The sequence below is a fragment of the Pinus tabuliformis genome, chromosome 4_1 (genome assembly GCF_031772625.1).
Source record: "Pinus tabuliformis cultivar Carrire ecotype Pingquan chromosome 4_1, CPIR1, whole genome shotgun sequence".
In the NCBI taxonomy this organism is placed as follows: domain Eukaryota; kingdom Viridiplantae; phylum Streptophyta; class Pinopsida; order Pinales; family Pinaceae; genus Pinus; species Pinus tabuliformis.
This window is the reverse complement of record NC_142303.1, coordinates 550,561,783-550,586,047: the sequence shown is the minus strand read 5'-3', so window position 1 is coordinate 550,586,047 and position 24,265 is coordinate 550,561,783. Positions and strand designations below refer to the sequence as shown.

At 38.7% G+C, this 24,265-nt stretch overlaps 1 protein-coding gene across 1 annotated transcript in view; it reads left to right on the top strand.

The window, feature by feature from the left end:
• Positions 1–9,430, top strand: part of LOC149177017 (uncharacterized) — a 28,204-nt gene extending 18,774 nt beyond the window's left edge. The window contains exon 3 of the mRNA XM_089421643.1: positions 8,821–9,430. Within this exon, the coding sequence (XP_089277769.1) occupies positions 8,821–9,397 (577 nt within the window). The 3' untranslated portion in view covers positions 9,398–9,430. The remainder of the gene's footprint in view (positions 1–8,820) is intronic.
• Positions 9,431–24,265: the final 14,835 nt, after the last annotated feature.

Below are 24,265 nucleotides of genomic sequence, written 5' to 3'. Positions count from 1 at the left end.
TCCCTTCTCAAATGATCCTTTAATGACAAAATCATGTTTTCCATCTTACGAACTTTGGAAAATGCCTGGAAAAATATTGTGTTGCTATCCACACATTCCAACTATATGGATATACTCTTCAATCACCATTCAACCTCGTGATTTTCCATAATTGTTTTCCTTCTTTTTTCCAACTGGAAGAGTAGGTTTCTAGATTCAACAAACTCATAACTTCCACTTCTTATAATTCAATATCCCCAAGATTATCATCAATCACCTTAAGTTTCAAAGAATTTGTCTATTTCTTTACTGCAACCTGCTCCTTTATTTTCTTAAGTTTTTTCACAAACTGTTTTCTAGTCGAAATCCTTGAAAGTGGTGAGAAAGAAGATCAATGCTCTTTAACCATCTCCATGAGGAGGCATCCTTCAACAAAGTGGAATTCATCTTGAAAGGGTACTCCGACTTACAAGTGGCACCTTTAATTTCGAGGAAGATAGGGGAATGGTCAAATGCCCCCGCTGGTGTAGACCCATTATTTAATGGAAAATAATTGATCAATGATGGATTCTGAAATGAAGAATTAATCTAGTCTCTTGGCTATATAGTCCAGACTCGACCTCTTATTTCTCCAGGTAGGGTGTTGCTTCAGAGGCTCCACATTTATAAGGGACCGATTAACTAAGCAGTCATGGAAAAATCAACCAACAAATTAATATTTTCTCTATCCCCCAAGATTCAGAGGTGCCCATGGGGATGTTTAGGTCTCCCAAAATTATGAGAGCATGATGATTTAAGAATGTGCTATTGAAAAAATTCTCCCAAAATTGTCTTCTATTTTTAGTAGGACCATATGCATTGAGCAATGAGAAGGAGCTAGACAATTCCTCTAAAAAAATTTATATAGCAAGACCTGCCACCATGCTCCATTCATTAAGGAATTTGAAACTTTGACTAATCCATCCCACCACCAAACCCCTGAGTGGCCTACAACATTAATAATTTGAAAACTCCAATTGTGTAATAGGTTTTCAAAAGACTAAGAAATAATGGGTCCAGGGCCCAGGGTATCTTGGATGGAAATAACACTAGGGGATTCATATTAGATAAGGTGTTTTAGAGAGATTCTTTTGGGGAGACTCACCAAACCACTACAAATGAATAAGAGAATTTTCATAAGGGTACATTTAAGGGGGCTACAATTGTTATAAGGCCCCCTTGAATTGAAGCTTGTCTTCCCATGACCATATCAACCTTGGCACACTCTTTGGTTTTGGTGATATTGAACTTCCTACCTTGACCCCAAGAATTTGGGCAAGTGATCTAAATTTTACCTAACCCTAAATCAGAGGGTTTTTGAAAATGACCATTTGAACAATGTCAGAGGTTGTATGAACAAGAATCGTCACCTGCCTGCTAGGAGAGAGAATGTGAGGGGGTTGTAACAGGAGAGGATAAATCACATTGAGGTAAAGAAAACAAGCAAAGGGCTTGGGAGGGAGAGGTAGATGAGGTGGGAAGAGACAAAGGAGAAACCCATAAAGATGAGGGTGAGGGGAGACTATGATTATTATCAATAGAGACAAATATATAACTATCATGAGAAAAACAAAGGAGGACATAGGAAGGGGTACCTGGAACAATATGCTCTAGGGGATCCAAAGAACCACCATCCACATGCATAGGATCTAGCTGAGGTGCAGTTGCCATGGATACCAGATCCTCTGAATGCCTAGGAGAAACACCCATCTCCCCACTAGAAGAAGGCATCCTGTTTGAAAACCTCACATTTTCCCAAAATAAATTCTCCTCATTCGCTGATGCTAACTGAACCATTGGTAAATGTATTACAAGGTGACCATACCAATGACATTTACAGGAACGGATAGGAACATTCATAATCAAGATCATGAAAAAACCCTTCCCCACCTTCGAGGTCAATTTCTTCAAGAGTATGATCCTTGAGGTCCACTTTAACCAGAATAATAATCAGAATCCCTAACGTGATATATGAATAATGATGAGCCAAATATGTGCCTATAGTGTTTTCAATATCTTGAAATGTCTCATCCACCTAATAGTATAATGGAAGACTCGACAAATGAACCCATAGGGGTACAAGATCCAACCCATCCTTGAAAGCATTAAATAGCGGTGACTAGAATTTAAAAGTAACAGTAGACGAATCTATATGAAAAATCTCTCTTTGACAACTTTTGCATCCCCTGAGATAGTAGATTTTAAGTGGATCCACTTCTAGTTGAGTTTGAACCAAGGGAGTAATTTCACGATTAGGCCACTCCCTTAGGGTTTGAATTACAAAACAATGGCCTTGAACCCTTCCTATGAGCGATGTTTTGGTCATGACCACAACCCTCTCCATACAAATGTCAACCCCAGCGCCTAAGCCAGCTTAGGGCAAGATTTCTTACGAATGCAATGAGGCTTCTTGGGGCTAGTCCTAATATAATTAGAATTCTTGTTGAGATGAAACCTCAAGCTGGGTTTCATGGGGAAACCCCTAAATTGAGTCGATCCAGCTTGAGATACCAAAGCACTGTTGTTGTATGGGGTCAATGCCGATAGGATTTGGAAAATGAAAACAACTAAATTCCGGCAACGAAACATAGGCATGGTTAAGCACTTCCAACTTGAAATCACTTGTGAATCCCATAACAATGTCAAAGCCGACCGAATCCTGAGATCCCCATTAGATAATGTAATGTAAACATTTTAACTCTGTGAAAATAAAATAGAAATAAAAATAAAAACAATTCTACATGAAAACATTTTTACATGGTCAAAATAAATAAAAACAATTTAAAAAATAACCTTAAAATATTGACCCATGGTATGAAAATCCATGGTATTGACTGATCTGATTCATGTGGAATATAACCTATTTATAGGGGTAAGTTAAATTAGCCTATCTTCATCTTAACTTTAGATCTACCAAGTGTCTAGAGGGATCAAATATCTTGAGATGCAAACATCTTTTAGAGTGAAAACATATTTTATCCCACTTGGTCCTTGGTAGATCTGGAGTTCAAATGGATTTAGGTTGGTTTAAACAATTACAATGAGTTTTTTTAAAGCAATCAAAATATAGTATTATTTTATGGATATCATTGTAATATCCAATAAAGAGAAAGAATAAAAACTATTTAAAACCTCCAACAACCCAATTTTCCATATCAAAAAAAAAAAAAAAAACTTAAAAGAATCTTTCACCATAAGACTTATAGGCCTAATGAGTAGTGCACATGTGGACTAATGATTAATGCACATGTGTACGATGATGCATGACACCATTTACAAAAGAACATAGAAATAACATTATTTTTTGTTCAAAAAAAATGAATGCATACAACTTATTTAGCATTGAATTTACAATAATAAGGAATCATACATGCATTGAATCAATTTTGATCCCTATTACCTATTGCCGTGTCTTCATAATAAGTAGGCATAAAGAACACATGTAGGTGATATGCAAGTGGTAAATTTAAGCAAGCAAAATAAGGAAAAGTGGAGTAGGAAGTGAGAAGATATGCAAGTGGAGCCATAGAGTATTGGTAAGTACCATTTGTAAATCCAAGGACCAAGAGGATGGGGAGTTGACTCAAATTGAAGTTAATTCCACTCAGAGTTGTAAGCAGCGAAAGGATTCATCACAACTAAAGCTTTGATATTCCATACCCACTATTAAGATATAATTTGATGATATGAATGCATGAACTCCATATCAATAAAATTATATTATATTAAATAATTTTATCCTAACAAATTAAAGTACCATGGAAAAGCAATAATTTCAAATAATTTTATTTTTATTATTATTATTTTTTTAATTATAAATAATTAAGTCTTAAGGCGTTCCCTTTGGGAAGAACTCCCATCCCATGTCACTTTGGCAAAATCTGCACCATAGGATCAATTGTTAGACGATTGAAACATCTTCCGTCCTTAGATCCACCAATTAAAATTCGAACGGATTCTTTGGTGTAAGCAAGTTAACACTGTGTTCAACTGTTCATTTGTAACTGTTCTTGTTCATCTATAACGACCTGCCTCTCATGTGATTACTTGTTCATCCATAATGAGTTGCCTCTCATATGGTTACTCGTCCATCATACGTGCTACAACGTCCACAGTCGACACCCTCCTGTGGAAACATGTAAATTTTTAGAGGGAAAAGAGATTTGCATGAGTCTGACTTAACCCGGTTTTTCACTGCATGATCTTTTACGCGTGTAAATTTATACGAGTATTTGATATCCAATGAAACTGAATCTGAATGGTTCAATGAGGTCGAATTTATGTTATGGCGTACGTTCATATCTGAAATGCCATGGTGAGCAGGGTTTGCTTTAGAATGTTGTGGCCAGTCTCCGTTTCTAGCTCAGATTCTTGCTCAAGTACAGGTAATTCATGAAGGTGTGACACATCAGTGAAGACAACAACCAATTCGAAATAACTGTTTTTTTTTTTTTTTTTTTTTTGTCTTTTGGCTACCTTGCCTTGCCGTGATTTGGTCCAATCACGAGGAAGCTATTGACAGATTACCTTATTATTATTTTGCAAGAATTAAAATCTTGATCGGCATCAGAATACAGTGTGTTTTTTCTTTCTGAAAATTAAAGTGTTGTGTAAATCTTTTGTGGCTCCCCATGTTCTTTCACGTTTGTGGATGCACATGCTTCTCTCTAAATAATATTTATTTATCAGAAGACAGTGTTTTTCCTTTCTGAAAATTTAAGTGTTGTGTAGATCTTTTGTGGCTCTCCATGCTCTTGTGTCAATAGTTCTTTCACGTTTGTGGATGCACATGCTTCTCTCTAAATAATATTTATTTACCGTGCGTAAGTTTTCGTCTTTGTATTTTAAATCCATTGAAATTTTTATTTATGCTAAGGACTTTTTACGTGAGAAAAGAAGAGGGTGCAGGTTTCCTTCCCTTTAAATTGAATTCTAAGTGTAGGTTGAGCTTTAACCAACTTTACCCTACATTAATCATTTAAAACTTACATTTCGGCTCAAAAAACTCCATTAACGAACTCTATTGAATATGTATTTTTTCAAAACTCTATTGAATATGTTTTATATAAAGTATACAAAGTAAAACTATAAATATAACGTTATGGAAATAATCGGTGCCCAATTCCGAAGATACAACTTTACGGAAATGATGAATGCCCAATTTCGAAAAATAATATGATGCTTAATTCCGGAATGTAGTATTAAAATAAGAGTGTATACGGTTATGGGCCTGGAGTATGCCCTAAAACTGCTTCTGCTTGGCTAAGAGCTCGTCTTCCTCGGATGTAAGGAAACAGGTTAACGGCCCAAGACCCAGAGGCATCTGGCAGGAGTGAAAGCCTGCTCCCTTACGGACCACCAGCGGGTTATTTCAGGTGGCGTGGTTTTCCTTGATAACAGTGATGTGTCAACTGACATTCGCGGATAGCAGCCAGAGATGGCTGTCCTCACTGTTGGTTTGACAAAACTGAGTTTGATAGGTTTTTTCACCTTTTGAAAAAAAAAAAAAAGAGTGTATACGGTCATTTTTCATGTAAATATCTTTTCAATTTGTTCCGGAACTTGTTATTTTCTATGTTAAATAGAACCTTTCTATTATATAAATTTTAAATACCAACCTTAGTTCATCGATTCTCAAAATATAGGTTGTGCTTCCATTTTAAATAGAAAATGAAAGAAAAAAGAAGACTGCATTCTAATACTTGTTGTGCACGTCGTTAGGGTTGTCTTGAATAAGAAAAGAAAGAAGCACAGTGCATTGTAATACTTTGCACACCGTTAAGGTTGTGAGGAATAAGAAAGTTGGTTTTAATGCCTAGATTGGACAGACTTCTCATTAATCATCGAGTTTCCATGAAATGTAGGAATTGGCTTAAGTTTGGCATGCTAATTATAATATATGTGTAATAGATATACACAAGAAATTATATAAGCACACATTATTATTGATCAAACAATGTTACATATATGGAATGTTGTTCTAAGATTGACTATGTTGGACACACAATTACTTGGTTGAGAAAATTCCTCAAACACATGTTAATCTTGGAAGCATCTACATTTAAACAACTCCTATTCTTTACTTAAAAAACATCACACCTAGGAATTATATTTTCAAAGTGATATATTTCATTATATACACATACACATGAATTTATTTCACATAGACATTAATGATATCATACATATTTTAAAATTCTCTATTAATTTTATTTTATAAAAACAAAATACAAATAAATACCCATTAAACCATTTTTATTGTCTTGGTTTTTTATTTTCAAAAGCAAAACAACATATTTGTTTTCAACAATTTTATAGGCCAAAATCTTTGCTTAAGCTGAAAATCCTTATTTTGATTGAGAATTTTCCATTTGGCTTAGAGATATTTTCACAAACTGTTAAACTCACATGGACAGTAAGACACATATGAAAGATAAAACAGTGAGTTCATTTTTTTATTAACATAAGATACACATTTATAGTACAATACGTGACTCTTGGGATTCAGATCCCAAGGTCTCTTGGACTGCTTTTGTCCATTCGAATTCCACACTAACCCTTTAGGATTAGGTGTCCAACATTCCCCCCCTTAATCCGAAGGGTTATGTATGAGTCCAAGAAGAGAGCTGTAATACAACATGTGCAAAAAATGCATGGCAGCACTAGGCTGAATGTGCTCTATGAAATGTTGGTAGAAAAGGGCGGTGGTTTAAGGATGACCACCAACACTGGAACGCTTAGTGCAGTTCCCGGAACTCTTCCAAAACTGGCAGGAAACTGAAGTTTTCTGCTAGAGGAAGTGATCCTATTGTTTTAAAGAGGGAAACCTTCAACCATGAAAGGGAGATCTCACCCCGCATAAAAGGTAAAACTTCAACCTGAAAAGGGAAGTCTCAACCTGTGATGGTTTAAGGATAACCAACAACTCTGGAATGCTTAATGCAATTCCTGAACTCTTCCAAAACTGGCAAGAAGCTGGAGTCTTCTACTAGAGGAAGTGTTCTCAATCTGTGTTCACGGGCATCTTTGTCTCTGGCTGCAACTCTGAAACTGGTGTGGCAGGTTGTGGCTCAGGCTCGCTTGATGTGACTTTGAAGCTTGTAGATGACCATCATTTCCCCCCCTGTCAGATACAAGGTGAGAAGATGGAGAAAACTCAACTGCAAGACTGTTCAATACTCTGGAGCAAGTTTTGATATGTGTTTGGAATATCTTCTTGGCTGTTGATGCCCATTGCCAAGAAGTGATCCATCCAAGATGAATCTTTGTTCTTGCAGGATGTTTGTTTCTGAAGCATCTGTGTGAAGAATGGCTGGTTTTATGACAGTGCTTACATGGATGAAGATCAAAACAGTGATCTTTCAAATGGCCAACTCGGTCACAGTGTTGGCATTTCACGATCTGTTGTTGTTGTTGTTGTTGTTGTTGTTGCTGTGGAAGAGGGGCAGAATCTGGAACAACTGAAGTTGAACTGTCATGAAGAGCAGGTGAACTGTCATGAATGAATCCAGCACTTTGAAACTGAATGGGCTTGGCATAGTCTGGAATATGAAAGGACAAGTCCTTGTCATATCCAAGACCAGTTCTGTGCTTGTTGTGGACAAGTTGTTCCCAAGGTCTGATGATGGGCTTGGGAAGTGTAGACTGAACCTCTGCATCTGCATGTAACTTTGCTGCTTTATCTGAATGAACTGTAACATTATTGACTTGCTGTTTATGGGAGTCTGCTTCATTGTTCTGAACAGAAACAGGTTCAGAATGATGACTCCACTGGTGTAATTCTTCCTGCTGTAGCTTTGTTTCAAGCTGCAAAAACTCAATATTCTCATGTGCAGTTTGCAGAGAGGTTTGGATGTCAAAGAGAGTTTCTTTGTTAACTTTGACCATCTCATCAACAGTGGAATGAATTAGGATATTCAATAACTTTAATGCATCTTCAAGTCTGGCCATTTTTCTTCAATGTCACTTAAAAAACACAACTGAGGCAACAACAACAGAAAAATAATATTGTACTCTTACTACAAGATATTGTAAGGGCTTATCAAGTGGCAACAATGTCACGAAAATGGTTGATGGAGCAGGACCTGAGTAAGCTGGATGTTACCAAGTTAAACTACAATAAACATTTCTCGTCAAGCTACAATAAACATTGGTACAATTGGGCACATGGTAAATCAACAGTCCACAGTTCGTTTCAAGAATGAACTGGAGCATAACATCACCAATGCAAAAAATATATAAATGTGAAGATGAGCGCTGTCCTCAACTTCAAACTTCAGAGCATCTAGCTGCTATGGAAATCATGCAAAATCTCTACAAGAAACTGCTCCAAAATCTCTACAAGAAACTGCAAAAAAATGACTTCAAAAAATGTCTTCAAAAATGCTTCAAATTCACTTCACAATGCTGATCACTTCTCCACGAATCACTTCACTCAGAGGTTGTTTCAAATTGTTCCATGGACAACACCAAATCTGCTCTTAAAATCTGCTTGAGCATGTGCCAAGTCATAAAAAATTTGACTTACAAATCATCTATCAGTGTTAACTCCAGTTATACTGCATTCACCATTCAACAATACAACTGCAACGAGGCACATCCATTTGTCTATAAGCGAAAGCTTGTGCACAGTATCAAATTAAACAGACATGCATGTAGATAGCCAAATTGAATTCTGCTATAGAATTTCATCCAAAAAACTCAAATTCAGAGAAATGACAACGATAATGCTTCCCTGCTCAGAGGAATAATTATCTCCGGATACCATGAACTGGTTTTGATGTGACTCTCTTCAACTGCCAGACTGCCTGTTGGAAACTTGTTTGAGCTGAAGAAACTCACGAATTTGTATCTGAGTTTCAACAACTTACGAGGATCAATTCCAAAAGAACTTGCGAATTTGCCAGAGCTTCGCTATCTCTACCTTCATGAAAATCGACTCACAGGACGAATCCCTCCAGAACTGGGAATTCTTCCCAACCTTCGTCACTTAGATGTTGGCAATAATCACCTGGTAGGGACTATAAGAGAGCTCATCCGTATGGAGGGTTGCTTTCCATCTCTTCGTAATTTGTATCTTAATAACAATTACTTGACAGGAGGAATTCCTGCACAGCTTGCCAACTTGACCAATTTGGAAATTCTGTACTTGTCTGACAACAAAATTTCTGGCGTTGTGCCACCGGAGCTTGCTTCTCTTCCAAGATTGACCTACCTGTATCTCGACCAGAACTCTCTATCTGGAAGGATTCCAGATGCCTTTTACCAACATCCTTACCTAAAAGAAATGTATATTGAAGGAAATCAGTTTCGCCCAGGTGTCAATCCAATTGGTGTCCATAAAATACTGGAGGTATCTGATACAGAGTTCCTGTTCTAGTAGTTTTCTCATGCTTCTAATTATGGACAATTATGGGCAGTATAGGCAAGCAGAAGCCACCCAAGAGGAAGTTACTGTCACAGCTCCCCTCAAAGTTCACCCCTTTAGAATTCGCAAGAAAAAGTGCCGACAACCCTGCCACCGCAACTCCTCAGGGTTTGAATTCGCAACCTGATGCGAGCTGTAGCTGCAGCGAAACGGAAGCCCGGCAGGAGGACGCTTCGGACATGGACTTGGAGGCCTCTGAGATGTGCATTGACGGCGCGAAGGAAGACGAGATGTTACAGAATGCGACGCCAAAGTATCAAACTTTTGTATTTGATGTCAAGTAATCAGAAAAGGGCATTATCAACGCTTCACGCAACACAATTAGCAGACAAAAAATCACGTTTTCATGAAACGCAGGCATCAACAGCTTATTGAGATTCTCAGCTATGCTATGGTTATCACGAAAAATCACATCTATACTTCAGGAGCTTCAGGAACAAATGCAGCTGTTATTCGGGGGGCTTTAAGAGCCGAGAAACCTGACTTTCAAACAGTCCAATACCCCAAGCAAACAAAAAACGCGCAATGATACTATTCACCTTTACCAATAATCGTGTAATAGTAAAACTGGCCTAAACCACCGAACACTGCCTTGGTGTATGCGTTGAAACACCTTTTGTTGATTGCATTAGTTCGTGTTTTTTGAACAGTGAAATTGACCACCAACATTTACTCATTGAACCTGTTTTGTTCACGTACCTCTGGAATTGTTGAATTCCTTGGACCCGGTGGTTGTATTCATCCCCAAAGGAAGCTTTGCTTCATTCTCAGCCGAAATCCACCGTGGGAACGCCTGCGTACATAGCCCCTGAGATTTTGTCCAGAAGAGAATACGATAACAGTTTACGTTATGTTAGTGGGAGCATATTCGTTTGAAGACCCGGACGATCCCAGGAATTTTAGAAAAAACTATTGGGCGAATTTTGGGGGTGCAGTACACAATCCCAGATTATGTCCACGTCTCTACAGAATGTCGTTACCTCCTATCAAGGATTTTTGTTGCAGACCCTGACAAGCGAATTACTATTCCTGAAATTCGGAATCATGAATGGTTTTTAAAGAAACTACCTGCAGATTTAGTAGATGCAGCTGATATTATTAGCAATGAGTCTGACGATCCTGACCAGCCTAGGAAATCCCGGAACAACCTCGAATTTCAGAGAATAAAAGGCACATCGCAGGTGGTGCAGCGCTTTGAAATGGAGCGAGAGCGTTATGCAGATGCGTTATGGACAGAGGGGGTGAGCGTTATGCAGAGAACTATGTAGATGCGTATGACAGATACGTAGGTGACAGATGCGTTATTCAACGTAGCGTTATTGAAATGATGCGTTATTCAACTAAATAGATGCCATGCCATCGATGCTGCAATAATCCGGACAACAGAGGCTGAGCGTATATGGACAGTGGCAGCATGTCAGGAGCGCTGGAAAAGAATATGGCAGAGGGCCAGGACTGACATGCACATAACAGGCCACAGAAAAACAAGTGGCTCTGATACCATGTTAAACTCACATGGACAGTAAGACACATATGAAAGATAAAACAGTGAGTTCATTTTTTTATTAACATAAGATACACATTTATAGTACAATACGTGACTCTTGGGATTCAGATCCCAAGGTCTCTTGGACTGCTTTTGTCCATTCGAATTCCACACTAACCCTTTAGGATTAGGTGTCCTCCTTTTCACTAAAAATTTTGCATTTTAACCTAGGGATATGCTACCTTACAAGGGATTTTGCAAGTTTCATCACTTTCAGCCACATGCTGAAAAGTTTCATCACCTTCAGCCGCATGCCGAGGATTTTACGCCTTTTCACCAAGAATTTCAATGGTTACAAGCTTTCTACCTTTTCAACAAGCATTTTAATGGGTACAAGGTTGTTAAGTATATGTGGCTGAAAAGTTTCATCACCTTCAGCCGCATGCCGAGGATTTTAGCGCTCTCAACTTTTTGCCTTTTCACCAAGCATTTCAATGGTTACAAGCTTTCTACCTTCTCAACAAGCATTTCAATGGGTACAAGGTTGTTAGGTATGAGTATTTTTTAGGTAATAAACTTTAAGATATTTTTAACACTAGAAAGATAACTATAATAGGCTAATGATATTGTAAAAAAAACTAAACTAAAATATTTATATTAATTTTATAAAAACATACAATTTTATTTAAAAAGTTTAATTATTTTGAAATTTTATAAGTATATTATAAGTTTAATAATTTTGAAATTTTATAAATTTATTATTTAAAATCAAATTAAAAAGGATAAGAGAGATAAAAAAGGGTTTAATTTCTTAGGTTTAAGATGGAATGACCAAAAGCAATGCGAAGAAGCTTCCGGTCTCTACAACTATTTATCTTACATGTTGGTTTTCATGCAAAGAGTATATAGGTAAATGTGATATTAAGCCATGCACAAGGGAGAATAAGATATTAAGTTTGATTAAAACCCCAACATTAGAATTTTTCAGAAATATTTTACGTTGTTGTTATTTTCAAATCAATATATAACTTGTATAGAAAATCTTTCACATTTTCTGGTCGTCCAGATAATTATTTTGTTGAGTAAGCCACAACTTCTTTAGTATTTATAGAGTATCATGTTCAACAAGCTTCAAACTGAATAGCCACAAAAAACCACTAGACTGATCATATAACCACAGTTGAATATAGGCATCCTCAACTCTATAGGGTTGGTTGGAACAAAAAAAGTCAGTGAGAATGGTAATAGTTGGAACAAAATAATATTCTCTCATACAAAAAGGCACAAACCTCCACAAATATATACAGATAGTAAGTAGGCGTAAGCATCCATTTGTCAACCTTTTTTTTTCAAATTTAAGACAATAAACAATCGAATCAAAAATCCCTTAACACTTATTAATGTGGGACGAACCAAGAACCGAGATGTAGAAAAGAAGCAACATATAAAACATAACAGTGACTCAACCAACAGTTACCATAATGATGTTGCAACTTGTTTAAATGCATTCCAATTACAGTGGAGAAGCGAAGAAAGAAAATGTCCAGACTGTTATAAGATGGAACATCTGTTTGTCAAGCACTATGGTAATCGTTATAAAAATGAACATTTGTGTGTCAAGCACCATGATAATCATTATAAATTGTTTCACTGCGTTCCAACTACCTTCCCTTGCTATGATCATTTAACACCTTAGCTTGTTACGCGGTAAGGTGTTCCTCTTTGAAAACAACTCCTCGAGCTGCCACTGTGTATTATTCTGCACCATTGGATGGAATGTCAGAAGATTGAAGATTTTTAGGCCATCAAATTAATAGTTAATAGTTAAGAAAAAACTAAAAGTTAGAGTTGCTTGTTGCAAAACAATTTCTTGATGGCTTAAGGGTTTCTTAATGGTTTCACCAAAAGAGCATTTCTCTTATAGGGATTCTCAGTGTTGAATGCAAAATATCGTTTTTGGGAGATAGACCCTTCAAGGAAACCAACAATATTTACTACAGGGAAAGTTCTTGTGTGTTCTTTCATAAGACTCGTGTTCATTTATGTGTGGGAGAGATCACTGGCAGATTCTGACATTTTGACTGCTCCGGGATGTGATGCGACAAGAGTGGTATTTTGTTATTCGTTGCGCCCATTTTTTCCTTCTTTATAATGGAGGGTGTCCGTCCTACCCTACGTTCAACGCTATTCTCTGCTATGAGATCTCTAAGTGACTATGTGCTATTTCTAGATGGTGGTCTCAGGTTCGAATCTTGTCTGGAGGAATTGAGGGTGTTGTTGTGGCTTCTTGCAATGATGTACATGGGTGCCATGAATGCTTTCATTGGATCTCGGCGTGGAGGAAGGCAAAATGGAGTGTTGGCTCGGTGGTGAAAATATCGGAAATAAAACCAATAAGCTCTCGAGTGGCTTTGGCTTTCAATAGAGACTTGTCGGTATGAAATCTGCACCTTGTTGTGTTTCAGTCATGTAAATGATCCCTTGTCGAGAATTCACATGCTTAGTGATCTGGATGAAAAGAAACATACGAAACATAACCCATTAGATATGGAAGAGGTGTGGTGGTGACATACAACTAAATATGCAAATTCTAATTTTTCTACTCAACATGACATAATTAGGGGAAAATTGATTAATTTTGCACAATTAAAGGAGTCAGTGACAATTGTTTGTATCAAATTCAAGCATACAGAAGAAAGGATACATGGTGAAGAAAAGTTGCCAACCTTACAATAGACCTTGAGAAAGAATAATGTTGAATGTGTGGAATCCATTTTCCCTGATAAACATGACAAGTGCAATGAAAAATCATGGAACCTGGAAAATGTCAAGAAGCCTATCTCAAGTGCCATTCATTTAGATCTGAAGGATATGGAAGAAGAAAAGTAGGCCAAAGGAAACTTATCAAGAAGAGTTGATTCTTTAAAAGGAAACGATGTTGAAAAGCCTAAATAGGACCAAGTAGCAAAATTAAAAACATAAGAAGCCTATCTCAAGTGCCATTCTGATGCAACCTTATGGCTGCACAACCAGTATACCTTATTAGGATTTAAATCCCCCTTAATGGCCAATAAATTTTATATCTCCATCATTCTTTGTCAGCACAGGTTGGGACTTCAAGAAAGGCTTGAGTTTATCCGCAAGGAAGTCCTCTCCAAAAGCCTCGATGTTATCCGTATTTATTTCAACTTCAAAAAGATATTTGATGGGCTCTCCAGATAAAACACATGCGATTACCTTTGGTTCATCTCCACTTAAGCCAAAGTATTCCATAATTGGTTTCCCAACATCAGCATTGTCAGAATCAACCTGCACAAAAAGGATCTTTCCCTCAAATGCTTTTGCAGCGTCTTGAAATGATGGAATGACCTCTTCATAATCCTTGGCAGTTACAAAGAGCAGGGTTTGGTTCTTTATAGAACTGTCAACTATCGTATTAGCACCTTCCCTGGTGAAAGTCGTCACTAATGGGAGCTTGTTTGCAAAGGCGAACTCAGTTACGGCAGCTTTCTCGAATTTTCCATCAAAATGGGATATTTTTTTAGGCGCCTTCTTCAATAGTACCAATGCTGGCCTCTTTGTATTTGTGTTAATGCTAAGAACAACGACTACGTGTTCACTAACTATTTGACAAAAGAACACGTCATCTTCTTTCCTGGACGCTGCTTCAACTTCTTATTTTCAGCGACCTCTAATGAGTCAAACAAACCAACAATAGTTGTGGTTCCTGAATCCAATAGAGTTTTTGTATCCTTAGTTGTGATGAGATCAGATACCTCAGGTCTAGTTTTGTTTTTCCACCTTTTAAGCAGGTGTTGGCTACTTGAATTGTTTCTTGATTAAACAGTCGAGTACCACATTAATTTGTCAACCCGGGAAATTCCTTTTATTTCAAAGGTGACCTCGTACTATATGTACTTAATTCTAAAAGCATTAAAAGCTGTAGTATACACAATTCTATTTTCTGTCAAACTCCTTACTCTATGTTATAACAGTTAAAGTATATTGCAGAGATAAAATGAAAGCAGTTAACTAAGAATACAAATCTACAAAGAGAAATAATGGTTTTTCTGTTAGCAGAGGATCAGGACCCTATCCTCAGGGTAAGGATGTTCAGCACCTGCCCCTATAACCAAGTTGCTAATACACACTGCAATTCCAAATCACCAGTGAAGTATTCTTTTACAATATCAAGCAATTAACAAAACATAGTATCAGCAAAAGGAAATTATCAGAGGTAATGCTACAGAATCCAAACAGAGTACCAGCAAAAGGAAATTATCAAACACACTCACACACTAACAGGAAATAAATGGGTGAATCTTGTGAAGAAGGTGGGCCCTGTCCTTCTCACAAGATTCCCCAGAACACAAATGCTGGATTAGATGCTCAGAACAACCTTTTATTCATCTGCCAAAATGTCCAGTTACAATAAAGATTCAGACTTGCTTTTTGTTTTTCAAAATTTCCCTTACAACTTGTTTCCTTTTTTCTCCCCTTTCTAATGTAGATGTCTCCTCTTTATAGAGGAGACATCTATTACAATAGACCGTCATAGTTCATTCAGTTAAACCTTTTTGTCAAAAATAAGAAATCCATCCTTGTTACAGGATGTCGTTACAACAGTGTGACGGTGTATTCCTTCTTGGGTCTCTTACTGTTACACAGCTGGTAAACAAACTTCAACCGTCTTCTTGGAATCCTCGTACTATCCTTTGCCGCTTCATTGTTGCTGATTTAGTAAACTCATGCTGTTCCTGGTCTTTTAGCAACTGTAACCGTGTTTTACCCTTTCTGGACAGTTGTTGATCGTGCTGTGTCAGCATGGAACTCTGCCGATCTTCTGATAGTTGCTGTTTGTCATTTCCGGTATTCCAGTTTTTGAAAAATAACGTTTTCCCTGCTTTAGATAGTTGCTGTTTTTCATTTCCGGTATTCCAGTTGTTGCAAAATAATGTTTTCCTTGCTTTAGATAGTTGTTGTTGCTGGTGTTGCAGCAACTGCGTAGTTGTTGTTTCTGGTGTTGCAACAACTACGTAGTTGTTGTTTCTGGTGTTGCAGCAACTACGAATTATAATTTCTGCAGACTTTAGACAGTTCAACGGTTACTTAGCAACTTGGTTAACTTCTCCAAAGATAATTATAAAGATAACATGAATATGTAATGAATAATTAAACATATAGTAATGCGGAGAGTTACTTCATACCTTGGAATGATTAGATCATTATATAATCAAAGCTTTCAACTTATGGACTGAAGAGGGTAATATTATAGCAAAAATACAAGGTCAAAAATGGTCAATTTGGAGTCCTAACATCCCCCCCAACTGAAAGGGTTGCATGTCCTCATGCAATGCTTACTCTGAATCTGAGTCGGAGTACTGGGATGAACAGTGTAAATTACTGATACAGTAGCTATGGAAAGTGTTATCAAACTTGTCTCTGAACCCACAGACAGTCTCTAGTTGCCTCCATGCTGCCACCTCTTCCTTTTTGGATGATCCAAACTGACCCTTGTATTGCTGACCAGATAACCATAAGAGGGGAAATTTAAATCTGTAGCCAATCCATTTTTCAGCACATTGTTCCATACATCTAACATAGTAAGATACCCTTGAAATTGTTCCCTGTAGATTAGGTGGATTGTAGGGATGATACTCTTGCCTTTCCTTGGGACAGTTTTCCCAGAATAGGTTGTTGGCTTTAATAGCCAAAGGTGGCTTCGTTTTCACATAGTGTTGGCAATCTCGCAAGACCACTGCTTGTAGTTGCCTAATGTGATCAGTCATTCCAGGTTCACTTAACATTCTTTGGTGTTGTGCAATGAAAGTAGCTGCATTTTGAGGTTCAGCCCTAATCCAAAGGAGGCAGTTCTGTTCATTATGTTGTGCTGAGATGAAGGCGTTTTGCCAAGTGAGTTGGTTGGCTAGAAAGGAAATGAAAGCTCTGAGTTGTATGTCGCCAACAAGAGGGAGTATATTCATTTTTCTGTCTTCAGACATGGCTTCGTTGTGGAGATAAAGCTCACACAACAAATTCTGATCATTCTTGGGTGCCTCTGCAAAGGTTTCAATAAATTGTTCTGATGTAATCACCTGATGAGGTCTACCATCTCTAACTGCCTTTATCTGTAAGAATGTTAGTCGTTCCCTCAAAAATGCTGCATAGTTGAAAGAGGGTTTTCTTGTAGCAAGTATTCTTTGAACCAACTCAAAAATCTGGGACAATCTAGCTTTTAGTTCCGTAATTTCTTTGTACTGAGCTCTAGACTGCTCAAGTGCTTCCCAATTCTTATATGCATAATTGAACCAGATTCCCTTTTGCTGTTGGAATGCTTTCCCTTGTGACATTTCATATTCTCTCCACCATTTTCCTTTTAATTCTTGAAAACTAGCGGTGTCTATGCATGCATCACTGACAGGGGGAGATTCAATTTGTGTAAAGGCATCAACAAGAATTTTCTGCTCTGTGATAATTGGAGTAGGCCGGGGTGATTCGATGTCTTCTTTTCCATTTCCAGCCAATGTTTCTTCTTCTTGTTCCATAACAATTTGGGTAGGCCGGGGTGATTTTATGTCTTCTTCTCCATTCCCTGTTGATTCCTGTGTAACAGCCAATGATTCTTTTTCTTGTTTCATAACAGTTTGGGTAGGCCGGGGTGATTTTATGTCTTCTTCTCCATTCCCTGCTGATTCCTGTGCAACAGCCAATGCTTCCTTTTCTTGTTTCATAACAGTTTGGGTAGGCCGGGGTGATTTTATGTCTTCTTCTCCATTCCCTGCTGATTCCTGTGCAACAGCCAATGCTTCTTTTTCTTGTTTCATAACAGTTTGGGTAGGCCGGGGTGATTTTATGTCTTCTTCTCCATTCCCTGTTGATTCCTGTGTAACAGCCAATGCTTATTTTTCTTGTTTCATAACAGTTTGGGTAGGCCAGGGTGATTTTATGTCTTCTTCTCTATTCCCTATTGATTCCTGTGTAACAGCCAATGCTTCTTTTTCTTGTTCCATAACTTTTGCGGAGCCTGCTGGTTCTTAAGTTACAACAAGTTCTTCTACTTCTTTCTTTACACTTTTTGGAGATCCTGCTGGTTCTTGTGTTACAGCAGGTTGCTTTGTTTCCACCTGTATAGTTTTTGGAGAACCTACTGGTTCTTGTGTTGCAGCAGGTTGCTCTGTTTTCTCCTGCACAGTTTTTGGAGAGCCTGCTGGTTCTTGTGTTGCAGCAGGTTCCTCTGTTTGCTCCTGCACCGTTTTTGGAGAGCCTACTGGTTCTTATGTTGCAAAAAGTTGCTCTGTGTGCTCCTGCACCGTTTTTGGAGAGCCTGCTGGTTCTTGTGTTGCAGCAGGTTGCTCTGTTTCCTCCTGCACCGTTTTTGGAGAGCCTGCTGGTTCTTGTGTTGCAACAAGTTGCTCTGTTTGCTCCTGCACCGTTTTTAGAGAGCCTGCTGGTTCTTGTGTTGCAGCAGGTTGCTCTGTTTGCTCCTGCACCGTTTTTGGAGAGCCTGCAGGTTGCTCTGTTTCAGCAGAGGGTTGTGGTGGTTCTGTTTTTGCTTCTACAATTTGTGTAACAGCAAGTTCTTTCATTTCAACTACAACAGCAGAAGGTTCTGGGATGACTTCAGTCATTAGTTCTGCAACTACCTTGTATCCTGCTTGAGTGTATATCTCACCACACTTGGCGCACATATATTCATTCTCTTTATTCTTCTCCGCTGTAGATGCTACCCGTGCTAAAATGTGCAGGTTACGTTCATTTTGATAAGCTTCTTTGACCCTTATTATTTCCTCCTGATAATCCTGAATTTGGGATTTCAGAAATTCAATTTCTTCCTGCAGGGCAGATATGGTAGGCTGAGCTTGTGGAGCGGCAGGTTCCAGTGGAGGCAGAGGTTGTGTTTCAACATTCATTTGAACATTTATACCCCCAACAGGTGGTTCTTGTGTGTCACCTGGTGGGGTAGTGGCTGTTTCTTGTGTTGCAGCCACTTGGCCAATATTACCTTGGGTGTCGGCAATTGGTTCTTGTGTGACAGCTGCCTCAAAAGATAATGTCACGACACTGTGAACACTCTGCATCTCAGCCCCAGAGGGTGAGGGAGGGGAGTTTCTAGGGCTGGTGGGAGTACGGGTTTTTAACATGATGGGTGGGACGCTGGGGAGAGTGGGGCTAGGGGATTCAGCTGTTACAGACGACCGAGTCCTTTGCTTGGGTAGAGAAGCAGGGAATTCAGATATTTTTCTTTTTCAGCTAGCTTTCTTTAAAATAGGGGCAGTGGCGGAAATAGCAGCTGCTTTAGCCGAAGCCCTAGTTCTTCTTCTTTTCGGTGGGGTTTCATTTTTCTGCTGCATCTTTCGTTTGAGAAGGGTAATAGGGATGTTATCATCAGAGTCGTCGGTAGAAATACCAAGTATAGGAACGGATGGGTCGGTTTTATTGGGGGATGGGGTTGTTTGCATGGGTATTTCTACTGCTGATTGTACATTTTCAGCAACTTGTGGGGGAGTTTGCTGGAGGATTTCTTCGGGTATTTGCTCTGGAATATCGTCTGTTTGCTGAGGAATTTCTTCGGGTATTTGTTCTGGAATATCCTCTGTTTGCTGAGGGATTTCTTCATCCTACTGAGGTATGTCCTCAACTTGGTGAGGAATTTCCTCTTCCTGATGAGGAATTTCCTGCTCTGGCTGAGGGATTTCTTCATCCTGCTGAGGTATGTCCTCAACTTGGTGAGGAATTTCCTCTTCCTGATGAGGAATTTCCTGCTCTGGCTGAGGAATTTATGCCTCTTGGTGGGGATTAATAAGGGGAGGGGGGTTATTTAAGGCAAGGCCTTTATTTATCAATAATTGAGCTAGACAGTGGTGTTTCAAGGAATGGAGTGGACGCTTTGCGTTGACAGTGTAACGTGACATATTTTTAAGACATCCCAATAGATAATATGGCATATTTATCAACTAACCATGCCTCAAGTGATTCAACAAGACGAAATCGTGCTGGTAAATTACCTGGTACCGACCTTCGCACGTCAGGTATTGCTTTACAAACTCAGCAACTTTCGGCCATGGTTGAGGCAGTGATTGAAGTGCTACGCCTTTGCCATTGGGTTCCACCTGCTCGCCTGGTTGAAGAAAATCCTGTTGCGCATTGAGGATCAGGTGCTTCCTACTGAACCATCGCGTGCCATTAGCTGGTAGCCCGGTAACTTGGGCTATGACTTCCTCTGTGACTGGAATTTGAACTCCCTAAACGACGGAAAACCCCTCTGTTAAATTGCATGCAAACTCAAGGACTTGCTGTGCGTCGAAATCTGGAAGTCTCCTAAAATAATCTAGCCATCCCGCTTGCAGGAAGATTTGATAAGCCTCGGGATAGAGCTCAAGAAGTGCTGTTGTGCCAGGTTCGTATGTGATGAGATTTCCTCCCATAGCTGCTGTTTCAGTGAAAATTCTCAGTACAGAGCCGAGCTTCCGAGTTCAGTCCAGAGTAAATCGTTGCAAATGGTAACATGACATGATGAGATGACTTTTACATATTACTGGGAGAGTTAAGGGCGGCGGCAGTTGGCGTGTTATACAATTATGACATCGCTTTGGTAATCCCCCCCCAAAAAGCTACGAGTAAGTGATATGATTGGAAGTACAATTATTCGGTAGTCCTATCAACGTCTGCACATTAACTATTATTTAATATCCATGCATAATCATGCGTACCTTTATATTTTACCTTTTTAGTTGCTGCGTTGAAAAGTCTTGTCTTGTCTTTTGCTGGATTCATAATGATTAAAGCGGGTCTAAAAGTATGGGAATATCGGCGATTTTTAGTACTGACGGGAAGTAATAGTGGAGGATTGTAATCATCATAGTGTATGGTTGGTTCTTTTGGTAGGAAATGGTATGTTTTATGCAAATAATAATTCATTTCTTGGGAGCTGAAGTGGAGAAACTGGTGCTTTTATAAATGAGAGAAATACTGAAAAAGGCATTACGGCATCGGGAAGTGGTGTTACAGCAACGGGAGTTGGTGTTGCAGCAACGGGGGTTGGTGTTGCAGCAACGGGAGTTGGTGTTGCAGTAACGGGAGTTGGTGTTGCAGCAACGGGAAATGGTGTTGCAGCAACGGGAGTTGGTGTTGCAGCAACGGGAAATGGTGTTGCAGCAACGGGAGTTGGTGTTGCAGCAATGGGAAATGGTGTTGCAGCAACGGGAAATGGTGTTGCAGCAACGGGGTTCCCAAGTCCGCAAAGTGATTCCTTTGAAGCTTTTGTTCTCAGCCATTTTCCAAAGCTAAGATCTGCAAAATAATGAATTGTAATATGGCAACCCTTGGCAGGGATTATTAGTTGAAAAGAATATCTAATCTAAAAAAAATGCATAAATGAACAGAAATTTAAGTGCCTTGAGGGACAGAAAGTTCCCCTAGGGAAGCATAGTATATATCTGCCATGCAAGTAGCTTTAAAATCTTCTTTAGAAATAGGCCGCTAATACAAATGGAGTCGATACCCATTCACTAGTAGTGGTGTTCTGCTATCATCAATCGTTAAAAGTCTGACTGTCCCATTTGGAAAAACAACATCCACTTCATAAGGCCCTAACCACCTTGTTCTTAACTTACCTTGGAAATTCTCGAAACGGGAGTCATAGAGTAGAGTCCACTTACCTTTCTGGAACTACTTTTGCTTGATGGTTCTGTCATGCCACCTGCTTCTTTGTTGTTGTATCATGGTTGTTTGATGGATGGCATCCAGTCTCTTCTCGTCCAATTCCTGAAGCTGTTGCAACCTGGCTGTCTGTGCATCAGTCAAGTCAAGGTTAACAACTAAAGCAGTTCTTAAAGTTTTGATTTCAAACTCTACAGGGAAAACAACATTTTTTCCAAAAACTAATTCATAAGGTGAAAAGCCCGTAGTATTCCTCCAAGTAGTTCTATAGGCCCATAATGCCTCAGGCAACCTTTGAAACCAGTCCCTTCTATTCTCCTTTATTGTTTTTGTCAAGATGGCTTCTATGACTTTATTGGTGCTTTCTACCTGCCCATTTGCTTGGGGGTGATAAGGTGTAGTCATTTTGTGCTTAATATGATATTTCTGAAGTGTATCCTTGAAGCCATGAGAGTTGAAAGGAGGTCCTCCATCCGTGACTAGTTCTCTAGGCAATCCAAACCTAACAAATATCTCTTCAAATAAAAATGTTAGTACTGCTTCTTCATTAGCTTTAAGGAGTGCCTTAGCTTCTACCCATTTAGTCATATAATCTGTGCATACTAATATGTACACTCTTTGATTGGATGGGGGATTAATGGGACCTATAAAATCTAATGCCCATCTCTCAAAAGGTTCAAGAATTACCTGGGGATTGAGTGGCATTTCATCCCTGTGATTAGGCTGGCCCATTCTTTGACAGCTATCACAGGCCTTCACATATTTCCTTACATATTTTAATAGTGAGGGCCAATAATAACCCATTCTGAATGCCTTGTGTGTTGTTCTTTTGTCTGCAAAATGCCCTCCACAAGGGCCATCGTGACAAGCTTTTAATACATCATAAATTTCATCTTCACCAATGCATCTCTGGATTTCTTGATTGAGTCCTGTGTGGAAAAGACACCCGCTTATCTAGCTGTACCTAGCACTTTGTTGGATGATCTTTCTTTTTTCCCTGTGTGATAGGTGCGACGGTAATTTTGCTGCAACTAAATAGTTGGCAATGTCTGCATACCAAGGTGAGTGAGCAGATACTGCAAATAAATATTCATCAGGAAAAGAATCATCTACTGGAATGTTTTCATCGGTTTTTAATCGAGAAAGGAAATCAGCAACTACATTTTCTTTTCCTGGCCTATCTACAATTGTGATGTCAAATTTTTGTAATAATAATAACCATCTGGTAACTCGAGCATTTGTAACTGATTTATTCATTAGATATTTAATGGCCGAGTGGTCAGTATGCACAAAAGTATAATGTCGAAACTTATTGATAGCATAAATGACTGCTAGGAATTCCTTCTCAGTGACTGTATAATTCAGTTCAGCTGGTGTCATATTCTTACTGATAAAATAAATGGCATAGGGAAGATTGTTTTCTTCTTGGCCCAAGATAGCTCCAATTGCAGTATCTAAGGCATCAGAGGATATATGAAAGGGTAGTGCCCAATCAGGTCCTCTCAAAATGGGAGTTGTAGACAACTGATGTTTAAGTTCATTAAATGCTTTTTCACAATCATCAGCCCACTTAAATTCAACATTTTTTGTTAATAACACAAATAGAGGAGAAGTTATTTTGGAAAAATTCTTAATAAATCTTCTATAGTATCCAGCATGTCCTAAAAATCTTCTTACATCAGTTTGTGTTTTGGGGATAGGGAGGGTCTGAATTACCTGTATTTTGGCTGGATCGACTTGAATTCCTAGGAATGAGATGAAGTGACCCAATACAATACCTTGATTCATCATCATATGACATTTTTCAGTGCTTAAGGCAAGGTGTGCTTCTACACATCGCTTAAGTACTTTTTCAAGATTCTGCAGTGCATCCTCAAAAGTCACTCCATAAGGAGTAAATTCATCCATAAATATTTCTAAGGAATCATTTAGCATATCAGAAAAAATCCCTATCACTTCTCTTTGAAATGTTGTTGGAGCATTACATAGCCCAAATGGGAGGACCCTGTAAGCAAAGGTCCCCCATGGGCTAGTAAACGTGGTCTTGTCCTGGTCTTGGGGTGCAATCTTAATCTGATTATATCCACTAAATCCGTCCAAAAATGAAAAGAATTTCTTACCTGCCAAATTATCTAATACCTGATCAATGAATGGTAAAGGGAAATGGTCTTTCTAGGTGGCTTTATTCAGAGCTCTGTAATCCACACATACTCTCCATTTGCCATTTTTCTTGGGTACAATTACAAGTGGGGAAACCCACTCACTATCAGATATAGGGTATTTAAATCCTGCATTCAACAGTTTTTGAAGTTCCTCCTTCACAATTTCCCTTAGATTGGGATTCATCCGCCGCTGGGGTTGACAAACTGGGCGGGATCCTTCTTTAATATAAATGCGGTGGGTGCATAGCTCAGGAGAAATCCCCTTCATGTCTGTATAATCCCATGCAAATGCTTCTTTATTTTCCCGGAGTAACTTTATTAACTGCTGTTTTTCATTATCAGTTAAGTTAGGATTTATATTTAATGTTTTTCCAGGCTCAATTTCTATTGTTGTACTTTTGGAGGAGCTGCCTACTATTGTCTGAGATAAATTTTTAGTTTTCAGGTTCTGCTGAGATTCAGATTCCAAGATTGCAGTGAAGTGATTATACATTTCTGGGCTGACTGAAGAAG